General features: G+C 41.6%; 1 protein-coding gene across 2 annotated transcripts in view; it reads left to right on the forward strand.

Annotated features, from left to right (window-relative positions):
* Window positions 1-12,146, forward strand: part of RGL1 (ral guanine nucleotide dissociation stimulator like 1) — a 126,340-nt gene that overhangs the window by 86,821 nt on the left and 27,373 nt on the right. For both annotated transcript variants that reach the window (XM_010368949.2, XM_030935218.1), the window contains 3 exons: window positions 1,974-2,058; window positions 7,685-7,774; window positions 10,022-10,108. In XM_010368949.2, the coding sequence (XP_010367251.1) occupies window positions 1,974-2,058; window positions 7,685-7,774; window positions 10,022-10,108 (262 nt within the window). The remainder of the gene's footprint in view (window positions 1-1,973; window positions 2,059-7,684; window positions 7,775-10,021; window positions 10,109-12,146) is intronic.

The raw sequence follows: 12,146 nt of genomic DNA on the forward strand, positions 1-12,146 counted from the left end.
CCTTATCACCACTCCCCACTCAACTGTAGTATCAAAAACAAAGGGACAGTCAAGTGTTAAAATGCAGCCTTACTCGACTGATTGCAGCCTTGTCTGATCGCCACGAAAGGTAATTCTTTGGTTGTTGAAAAAAGAACACTAAGGAAAGTCATGTAACCAGCCTAAGATTTCTTCCACAGCAAGTTTGAGACTAAAACAGGAGCAAAAAAATTAATGGACTTGTATCTTAGTCTCCTTGGTTGCCATATGAAAAGATTTATTCTAGCTGGATTTTAAAACTATTTTCTAAAGACAAATGTAAAACCCTCTAAGCTGCATTCTGTATAACATATGTTTCTGGTTTGTTTCTTAGTTGGTTTGTATGTGTTTCAGCAAGGACACTACAGAAGTGTCACAGTTCCTTAGAGAACACACTTCTATATCAGTTTCACATGTTCTCTATTGCTAAATTCAAGGAACAGGGTTAAGGTAACTTATTTGGACATGGTGTATCTATACAATGGAATATTTTGCAGGCATAGAAGGAGTGTAGTACTGATACATGGTGTAACATGAAGGAATCTTGAAAACATGCTAAATTAAAGAAGCCAGCCATAGCAGCTACACATCATATACTTGGACTTGTATATGAAATGTCCAGAATCAGCAAATCTGTGGACACAGAATGTAGATCAGTGGTTACCTAGGGCTGGGGCCGGGAGGGTGGTAGGGTCACAGGGTGATAGCTAAAGGATAGAAAGTTTCTTCTTGAGGTGGCAAAATATTCTAAAATTGATTATGGGGATGACTACTCAACTCTGTGAATATACTAAAAAGCATTGGACTGTGTACTTCAATGATATGTGGATTATATCTCAATAAAGCTGTTATTTAAAAAAAAAGAAAAGAAAAAAGATATCTTACTTGGTTATCACTTTCCCTATAATCCTTCACATTTGTCACTTTAAGTAGACAGAGAGGATACCTATTCATTTAGGGCCACATATAGTTAATTTTGAAATGATTTTCTCCAAATATGAATAGCTTAATGATTTTCTTTATTATTTAGAGTAATATTACACTCACTATAAAACAAACAGGCTCTTAATAATATGTTTGTTTCATAATAATGAAAATGTTGCATAAATAGTGATATTGCCCCTGTTAATTCTTTGTCTTCAGAATCATGGACCCATTAACCCTGGAGGGTGTGTAGAGAAACCACGAGGCTCACAGAGATGTAGTATCCTGGAAAGGGAGAGGGGCAGAGCAGATGCTTTGCAGATGTGGTTTCACTCACTTTCCCAGCAGTCCCGTAAAAGCGCTGTCATATTTCCCTTGTAGAGATGAGAACATTTAAGCTCAGGAAAGTTAAGCAGCTTGTCCGGGATCATTCAGAAAGTGAGTGGAGAGTTGCAACTGGAACTCACCACCTCTGGTTGCAGAGCCCATCCCGGTTCCACCATTCTCCTCTGACTCTGGGAGTAGGAATAGTGACCTGTGAGCCAGAAAATTTGGCTTCCATACCTGCAACTCTCGGCAGTTATTCGTGGAAATTTGGGAAAATCCCTGGTTCTGGCATCTTCATCTCTAAACTTAGGGGCCTGGCCAAGATGACCTCTCAGATCTGTGGGCTCTGTGTGTGTTGCTAACAGTCTTTTTTTTTTTTTTTTTTTTTTTTAAACTCACTGACAAGAACATGTCCTAATTGAGCAACTTGATGCCCCAATTGAATAATGCTTTTTTATGATTATAATATGCATTGCTAGGGAAATATACCTCTCTTCACACGGGTGGCCAAGTCCACCTTAAAAGAAATAAAAAGTCACCTCACATAAAAAAATTCATGGGCCTTGTCTGTGCTTACAGTACCCACCCAACCCTGAGAGGAGTACAATCACTCCTTAGACGTGCGTCCTGAAGACAGCTGGGCTGAAGGTGTCGGGTTATTCCTAACTCTTCATTGTTAATATTTTCTTAATCCCTTTTCATAGAGACCGAATGCTGATGTTTGAAGAACTTTCAGATATCTTCTCAGACCATAATAACCATTTGACCAGCCGAGAACTACTGATGAAGGTGAGGCTCTTAGTGAGGGTGCTGGGTAGTGCTTAATAGCTCTGGAATCCATTCAAGGAAGAGTAGCATGAGGGCTCCTTAAGTTCCTTCAACCCCAAAGAAAGCCTAAAGTAACTAGAAGGCAAAAATTTTTTTAAATGCAGAATCTAAGAAACTTGGGGCTGAGAAAATTCTAAGTCCAGTTGAGCTCTCTCTTTCTACCTCCCTTAGCTTGCCTGTTATGCAAGCAGATTGTGAAACTTGAGTTCATATGCGTATGTACCTCCTTAACAAGCTACTCTGCAAATACCAAGTGCTGGCAGTTAGGTGGGTGAGAGGCCCTGGAATATTCCTTCTCAGCAAAACATCTAGAATGACAGAGGCCAAGCCTGCCTGCAATTCCACATCCTTTATTTGGACTAAATTGCACAATCTGTCAGTCAGCAGTATTTATTGAACACCAAATAAGTGCTGACTTCTGAATGACACACTAGGTAAAGATATAGCTTAGTTCATTTTATCTCTCCAGACATTTGTTGAATGCCTAATATTTGTAAAGCTTTGAACTTGCCTCTAGAAATATGAAGATGAGTAACACAAACACTGTTTCCTGGAGTTTACCTTCTAATTGGGGTATACAGACACTAAACAACTAGCATAAACGGTCAAATAAAGACAACTAACAGGTTGTGAACAACCATCAGAGGGGGACTAGCATAGACCAAATATTATCCTCATAGTCTTTCTATAAAGTAGATTTTATCATCATCATTTTGTAGATAGCCAAGACTCAGAGAGGGTAGTAACCTGCCCCAAGGCATACAGCCAATAGGTGGTAGAGCTAAAATATGAATGTATCTGGTGAGACTCTAAAACCTGTGCTTTTATCACCAAGGCAAAGCTATTTTTTCTGACCTTTCTGGAGTAGGGTGCAGTTAGTAGTTCAATAAACATTGGTTGAGCACCCACTAGGTGTTGGAGATGTAACCATATTAAAGGCAGTGTTTGATCTTAAGGGGATTACAGTCTCATGGGAGAGGTAGAACATTTATAAAATAGGGTGATATGTCCTACCATAGGGGAAAGTCCTGAACTGGGCAATCAAAAGTTGTGATTCTTATCCTTAATCTCCTTTTCTATAAATGGGAGCCAATCAAAATATTTGGTCTGTTGACTTCATAGAATTGTTTTGAAGATTCACTATGGTAAAATACTTGAAAGTGCTATGCAAATATAAGTTATTTTTTATATTTGGTGAGCTATATTCATGTAAAACCAAAGTATGCATAACAAATGAAAATGAATAGAGAATAAGCTGCATATTTGAGCGTAGGGAAGATAGTTGGAGTAGGAGTGAAAATAGGTAGAGGTGGGGTTAGTAAGAAAAGGCATCCAGGTGCTAACTCTTAGGTTAGTCGATCCTGTAAGGGCATTTGTTATGGTCTTCATGACTGTTCCTGTCCTATGTTCTACTTATCCTTCATGTTTCAGTGTAGGCTCCTCCTTTTCTGGAAGCCTTCCTTCATTCTCAGGTCTGATTAGGTGCCTTCCCCTGTGCTCCAGGAGAAGCTGTCATTTCTCTGTCCTGGCACTTATCACATGCTGTATTGCAATTGCCTGTCTCTCTACTGGTCTGTAGGCCTCTTGCAGGCGGGGGCTGTATGTATCTTTTCACTTTGTATCCGTAAAGTCCAACCAGTGCCTGGCATGCAGTAAGCGTTCAGAAGCTATTGTTTGGCTGCATGAATTGATGGGTCTTATCATTCACATGACTTTTTAACAATTGCCCACTGTTAGCCCTTCTTAGAGTAGGTGATATGAGCAGGGCAGTATGTGCTGATGTCTGACTTTGGATTTGGACTACCTGATTAACTGCACACTAAACAATGATTGCTGAGATCGTGTTACTCCCTGCTTCACATCCCCCTGGCTTTGCATACTTTAAATGGAAACCCATCTGGCTGGAAGGAGATGGCTTAGTGGTCTCCCTGTCAGCAGTACGAAGCTAGACTAACTGGAGCCACACATTCAAATCCAAATAGCCCTGAGTCATCCTTCCAAAGTAGATAAATTGAATACTGAGCAGCTCATTGCCTGGTGGCAGCCTTCTGGCTGAAGGCTTAGAAGCAAAGCTATATCTAGACATTAAAGATCCCATAAACATTTCTTAAATGCAGACGTTACCCCAGTACTCTAAATTAAATTTCTTATAGATATGACTCAGATTCCAAAGAAAGGAAAAACTTGGCTATGAATTCATATGGTCTGTGCATTATCATTAATGATAGTGAAATGCTTTGGGCAGTCCATGTATATCTGTAGGTCCCTTTCCAGTCATTTTGTTAATCATTCTTGAAGTGAAGTGTCTAATTCTGAGTGTAAATTGTCAGCATATTTTTTTTTAATGGAATCACGAGGTACTTAAGTTCTCAAAAGAGTCACTAGGAAAAACTACTGGCCTCTGTTTCTAATGTTACTCCTGGTTTTATACTGATTTACAGTTGGGTAATAGTATTATAGTTTTATTTTATTTTTTGTAGAGATGTAGTCTCACTATTTTTCTCAGGCTGGTCTCAAACTCTTGGACTCTTAGTTTTAAATGACCTAACTTCTCTTCTTCTGGGAAGATGTAATGTGCCACTTATATAATATGGCCCAGGCAACATGATAATTAGCAAAAATCTGTGGTTTTCCTTTTAATTGTTTTTAAAAAATGTTTCATCTCCTCTCAAAGACTATCTTAAACCTGCTATGTCCTTACGATTTCTGAAACCTGGGTAATACTAAGCAGGTGAATTATAGTCTGGAAATTTCAAAACGTCAGGAAAGAAAGCAGGATGCCATCAACTCTTGGTTCTCACGACTCTTGGTGAGAATTTTTTTTGGTTGACTTTATATAAAGGACTGGTGGAAAGCCCCAGAAATTCAACCCTGATGGAGACGTATATTCAGTGACACTCCAAAACATGCTAAACTCAAAGTTAGAGCAAGAGCCTGTTACAGCTGTGACAGTTCTGAGCTGTAATTGCTGGTAACTGCTGAGCTTAAGTTAACCAACATTTATTGATATGGATCCAGAGTCTAGTAGAAAAGTTCCATCTAGACCTAGTAGAAGAGGGCCCTCTGAAGCCTGGGAACAGCATGGATGAGTGTAGCTGAACTCTGCTAAAGATGGATATAAAGAAAAGGTGAGACTTAAGCAAGCCATTTGCACTACAGAGATGGAGAGGGAAGAGAATGGCAGAGGGGGAGACAAAAGGAGAGAGAGAGGGAGAAGGAGATTGATGGAGGAAGAGGGAGATTTGGCATTTATCCAAACATAGGTGGTGATTAAAGTCATGAGATGGGATGGTATTTCCAAAAACATGAATACAGCAAAAAGCAAGAAGATGACTTTGACAAGAAGAAGAATCATTAAGAAAATATGAAAACAGCAGAGGAGCCAGGGGGAGAGAATGAGTGATACAGTCACAAAAACCTATGAAAACTTTCAAGAAAGTTCAAGAGATTGATGTTGCGTGACATTGCAGAGTAGGAGATTTGGGGCTGAGGAAGGAAAAACTGAAACTGCTGGATGTGGCAGATAAGTGGATTTTCAGTTGACACCTCATTTGGAATAATTGGGATTCGTCAGTGTTTTTAGATCTCTAGCAGGGATGGAATCTCATTCTCATGAAATCATAAAGTCATGGAATCAACCAGTCTTGTAGTTCCCCATCTCAGGTGTTTCTCTCTCCTGACTAATGAGAAGGTTGTCTTAAGTGCTCTTTTGAGATCCCTTTCACCTCTGTTATTCTGTGATTCTTAGGAACCTTTGAACTTTTCAGAAATCCTCTTTAGGAATTTTAGCCATGTCTACAATAATTTCTGATACATTAGTCCTCTGCCCATAACTGACATACTGGAGGGAGACCAGAAGGACCTACACACCGGAAAGAGGTGGGCACTCGTACTCAAGTCAGACATAATTGATTTCTCACTCTAAGCAAATTCTCAAAAATGTGGGAGGACTCACAACTATCTAGCATAGGAAAGGCGCATATTAGGCTGCTTTCTTTTTTTTAGAGGTGGGGTCTCACTATGTTGCTCCGGTTGGACTTGAACTCCTGGACTTAAGCAACCCTCCTGCCTCAGCCTCCTGAGTAGCTAGGATTACAGGCGCGCACCACCATGTCTGGTATAGGCTATTTTCATGCATCCCTGGGAAAAACTATGAGTGGGAGATCATTAACTAGTAGCTCTCTTTATTATCATTTGTGATGGGAAGAACTTAAATAGATAATGAGTCACTGTGGGTTCCGTCCCAGTGGTGTACCTGGGACCTGAGTTAAGGCTGGTGAGAGATGGAGCATATTGGTGCTCTGTCACTATCAGCAAGACCAGTGAAAAAAATCCTTTTGCAGTTTTACAGTAGTGGAAGGTCATGTGCTCTGGTAATACATAAATCTCAGGAAAAGTGACTAAGGAAAAACTAGCATAGAAGTTATATACTACTGAATTGTGCCATTTACCCACCATTCATGCAGTTCCTGGAAAATGAGAACTTAACAGGACCCCAAAACCACAAAACCAAAAGCACTTAATGTTCAGTCAGCAAACTCGTGATTACTCATTATGTAGAAGAGTTTGTTGTTACAATAGACAGGAGGAGAGAAAAGGTAGCCATGTGTCCTCAGGCACCAGGAGGAAGGACTGATTTGTAAGAGTTTCAAACCTGAGAGGCAATTTAGAAGAACTGACTGGGGGCTGGGGATGTGTGAAAGTTCGGCTTTCATGGATTGGTCATGTATTACAATATTGGACTTCCTCAGAAAACTTCTGGTGCAAAAGTTTCATTTAGCTAAGAAATACTACAGAAGTAGTCCCTTTCTTTCACAGAATGCTGGCACATCCATGTCAGGCCAAGATCAATAAATCACAAATGTACAGAGGAAGTCGATCATTGTTTTCAGGATATCTGATTACTTTGAGTTTAATTTGGGATCTGTAAAAGTGTCTTCATTTATGCGAATTGCCTGGCTTATACTGATGATTACTTTCATAACCAAATCAGGTCATCTTCTTACAAAGTAAGAGGAAGGCTGGGTGTGGTGGCTGGCTCACGCCTGTAATCCCAGCACTTTGGGAGGCTGAGGCAGGTGGATGATCTGAGATCAGGAGTTCAAGACCAGCCTGGCCAACATGGTGAAACCCCATCTCCACTAAAAAATATATATATATAATAATAAAATAAAATACAAAAGTTAGCCAGATGTGGTGGCACATTCCTGTAATCCCAACTACTCAGGAGGCTGAGACAGGAGAATCACTTGAACCTGGGAGGCAGAGGTTGCAGTGAGCTGAGATTGCACCACTGCACTCCAGCCTGGGCAACAGAGCGAGACTTCGTCTCAAAAAAAAAAACGAAGTTGGGGGAAGAACAAGAAAATCCAAGTCCACCAGCCTCATTATAAATAGACAACTTGCAACAAGCCAGCCAAGTATTTGCATAATATATATTGTGAGAGCCTGCCAGAGCCTCTTCATTTTGCATGGCATTCTGAGCGAGAGTTATGCAGGGTTGTGTGTGAGAAACTAGATGCCTCTTTACTTCTCTCCATTGTGGCATCCTGTAGCAATTCCCTCTGTGTGCATTTCTGTTTCTTAGGAAGGAACCTCAAAATTTGCAAACCTGGACAGCAGTGTGAAAGAAAACCAGAAGCGTACCCAGAGGCGGCTGCAGCTCCAGAAAGACATGGTATGTCTGGCCCTCATCTTCCCTGACAGCTTACAGAGGAGAAGGGCCATTTGCGGCTGGGCTCCCACATGGCACTGGCACCTTCAGTCAACAGGGCACCCAGGTTTCCAGAAAGGGTCTCCCATTCTCTACACCCCATTTGTTCTCAGCAGCCCTAGGAGGTCTATAGGAGAGAGATGATTACCCCCATTCAACCAGTAGGAAGTAAACACTGGGTTGCAAATCCTGTTTTCTGGCAAAGTTGTTTTCTGAAGGTGAGCGGGAGTTTATAGCAGGTAGACTTCCTCCCTCTTGCAGTCTCTTCCACCCCCTCCTGCACTTAGAAGCTGCTCCACCTTGGCCTGAGGGCCTCCTGAGCTTCCTACTGTAGTCATCTTCTGATACGTGGTGACCAAGGAGAAAGAGTGTCTTCTCCACAGGGCCCTGGTCATTGTACTCAGAGATCCTTTCATTTGTTCTAAACCCTCTAGTCATTGCCCAGCTCTCCTTCCTAATCCCAAGGCTAACCAAATCTTTATAGTTTTCAATGTTTGAAGGAGCGTCATGCCTCCCTCCTTAAGACTGAAAGATAGTTATTATCAACTTTAACTTCACTTTAAACTACTGACTGTTAGCATAAAGTATGGAAGACCAGAGGGAAGAGATTAGAGACTGACAAACTCTAAGTATTCTGCTTTAAGAGGATTTTCTCTTTCTTTGGAAAGCTGAGCATAAGTAAGAAGTGTTTTTGAATGATAGGACTCTTCTGCAACATGAAACCTATAAAACATTCACAGTGTCACAAACTTTTTTGGTTGTTCAAAGACAAGCTAAAAATAGCTGTTACCAAAAAATAGATTATTTTAGTACAGGATGAGACCTTGTACACAGAATGGGAAGGACACACTGCAGCTGACAGTGAGTTCCTGAAGGACAAAACCCTCCTTGGTATGAACCTCACAAAGCAGTTCTGGCTGAGGAAGCAGCCAGCCTCATGTCAAGTAAGCTGGCTTTACCCTGGTTGAGACTTTGTGTTCCTGCCAAAATTTCCAGAATTAGCTCGATGGGATTTAGGATAAGGGATCCATGGGGACCCCTTTTTACTTTTCCTTTAGGATGGTTAGTGCCTTGGTGGCTTCGTGAAGAAGAGAGATGATTTTGAAGGAGATTTAGTGAAATGAATATAGTGTATCCCTGCAGTTGTAGGTAGAAGTGCCTTCACCTTCATTTCCAACTTTTTATTCTGGAACAAGTGTAGATTTACAGAAACGCTGCAAAGCTAGAAGTTCAGTTTTCCTCATTGTTAACATCTTCTAAAACCATAGCACATTTGTCAATACTAAGAAACTGACACTGGCATAATACTATTAACTAAAATCTAGACTTTGTTTGAATTTCACCAGTTTTCCACTAAGTATTTTCTTTCTGTTCCAGGACCCAATACAGCATTTTGTTGTCTGTCATCCCAGTCTCCTCTGGTCTACGACAGTGTTTTCTTGACTGTTTTTTATTACCTTGATGGTCTTAAGGAGTCCATCCAGGTATTCTGTAGAATGTTCCACAGTTTTGAGGTTGTCTACTGTTTTCTAGTGATTAGACTGAGCTTCTGGATTTTTAGAAAGAATATCACAGAGTGCAGTGTCCTTCTCGTCATATCACATCAAGAAGTGAATGAATGGTTTCTGTGTGCCGTCTGGTGTCATGTTGATGGTGACACGAATGATGGTGATCTTTATTACTTGGCTAAGGTAGAGTTAGCCAGGTTCTCCCTTAGAAGTTACTGTTTTTCTGTTTCCTCCCTCTATTCTTTGAGGGTGAGTCACTAAGTCTAGCCCAAGGGGTCATTTTAATAGTGATGCCCTATACTTTTGTGGTACATACTTCTCTGTGTGCAACAGCCAGTGGTGAGACATTGACTATCCAGTACCATTCCAAACTACCAGGAATGTCCCCATGCTCTGAAAGAGAACAGATATCCTTCTCATTTGAGCCAAAGCAAAACATAAACCCCACTGTCAACACTTTTGAACAGATGTGCATGATCTCCTGGCTTTGAGGCTTGGTTTTCATGATTTCACAAGTTAGACATTAGATCATGGAGTTTCTATCCTATTTGTGTAGAAATGTTAAAAATGTTATTCATGGAGGTTAGCACCACTGGACCCCAGTTAGGCCTTAAATACATCCATTTGCTCCAGCTTGAAGATTCCTAAAACGCTTCAACTTTTCAATAACAATAAAGACAGTTTTGCTTTGGTTGCTCTTCAGGGTGTGATGCAGGGAACTGTGCCCTACCTGGGCACCTTCCTGACTGACCTGACCATGCTTGACACTGCCCTGCAGGACTACATCGAGGTGAGTTCCATGTGAGTGGTGTGATTGGGCCTGCAGCCTTCCTTCTCACTGGATACCCCAAAGAGTAATTAACTTCTCTTAGTATCTTTTGAAGGTCCAAAAGTACATGGCATTGTGCTAGCTGCTAGGAGGAATACAAAGAATAATACCAAATAGTAACACCAGAAGTGGCTCAAAATCCAGTGGAAGCAATAATATATCAAAATAAGCAGTGAACAATAGTAATAACAGAAATTCAAACAAATGCATTGAGAGAACACGGGAGATCACAATTATTATTATTTTTTTGAAATGGAGTTTTGCTCTTGTTGTCCAAGGTGGAGTGCAATGGCATGATCTTGGCTCACTGCAGCCTCCGCCTCCTGGGTTCAAGCAATTCTCCTGCCTCAGCCTCCCAAGTAACTGGGATTACAGGCACCACCATACCCAGCTAATTTTTTGTATTTTTAGTAGAAACGGGGTTGGTCTCGAACTCCTGACCTCGTGATCTGCCCACCTCAGCCTCCCAAAGTGCTGGAATTACAGGCGTGAGCCACCGCGCCCAACCTAATTTTTGTATTTTTACTAGAGACAGGATTTCACCATGTTGGTCAGGCTGGTCTTGAACTCCTGACCACAGGTGATCATCCCACTTTGGCCTCCCAAAGTGCTGGGATTGCAGGCATTGACCCACCACACTCGGCCCACAATTAACTCTTATGAGGGGTTGTGATGAAAAGGGCTTATGAAGAAGTAGGTTTGGGTTTGAACAAGACTTTAAGGCCAGGCGCGGTGGGTCATGCCTATAATCCCAGCACTTTGGGAGGCCAAGGCAAGCGAATCACCTGAGGTCAGGAGTTCAAGACCAGCCTGGCCAACATGGTGAAACCCTGTCTCTATTAAAAATACAAAAATTAGGCTGGGCGCGGTGGCTCACGACTATAATCCCAGCACTTTGGGAGGCTGAGGCGGGCAGATCAAGATGTCAGGAGTTCAAGACCAGCCTGGCCAATATGCTGAAACCCCATCTCTACTAAAAATACAAAAATCAGCCAGGCATGGTGACACATGCCTGTAGTCCCAGCTACTCAGGAGGCTGAGGCAGAAGAATTGCTCGAGCCCGGGAGGCGGAGGTTGCAGTGAGTCGAGATCGTGCCCCTGCACTCCAGCCTGGGCGACAGAGCAAGACTCCACCTCAAACAAACAAACAAACCAAACCAAAATACAAAAATTAGCCGGGCATGGTGATGGGTACCTATAATCCCAACTACTCTGGAGGCTGAGGCGGGAGAATCACTTGAACTTGGGAGGCGGAGGTGGCAGTGAGCTGAGATCATGCCATTGCACTCCAGCCTAGGCGTCAGAGTGAGACTCGGTCTCAAACAAACAAACAAACAAAAAACCCCCTCAAGACTTTAATGTTGAGTAGGACTGCTTGGTGGGATAGGGAGTTAGTCAAATTTGTGATTTTTCAAACATGCTTTTCTTTCTGTATTGCTGTTTTCTTTTGTATTGCTGTGGGGTATTTTTCTCTCTCTCTGTCTCTTTCTCTCTGTGTCCCCTCCCTCTTCCTCTCTGTTCCCCCTCTCTACCCCCCTACTCCCTTCATCCCCCTCTTCTCTGAAAGGGAAAATACATGAAAACTCAGACAAACAACTTGTTAGTAGCAGCAATAAAATAATAAGTGAAGAAGAAATTTCAAATTTGAGATGAGATTGAAAGATTGCTTGTATCTTTCCGCATATCCTACCCCCTGGTTATCATATGCAACCAGCCTGCTTTTACTGTATCTTAATTAGAAGAAGTAGAAGTTATTTTGCATAGATCTACCTACCTTTGGATTTGCCACAGTGTTGAGGACATGTTTATTCATTTTGTGTTTCCTGACCTCTGTGTCTCTTCACATCCTCTTCCTCAGCTTATCTCAGGAAACACCCATCAGCGTTGGGGAATTTTGGGGAGTAACCAAAGATTGAGAAGTTAAATTCAGCCTACTGAGAATAGGAGCTGAGGGGATGAAGAATTGAAACTTAACTTTTCATGATGCTATGGAGAAATG

The sequence above is a fragment of the Rhinopithecus roxellana genome, chromosome 8 (genome assembly GCF_007565055.1).
Source record: "Rhinopithecus roxellana isolate Shanxi Qingling chromosome 8, ASM756505v1, whole genome shotgun sequence".
Lineage (NCBI taxonomy): Eukaryota > Metazoa > Chordata > Mammalia > Primates > Cercopithecidae > Rhinopithecus > Rhinopithecus roxellana.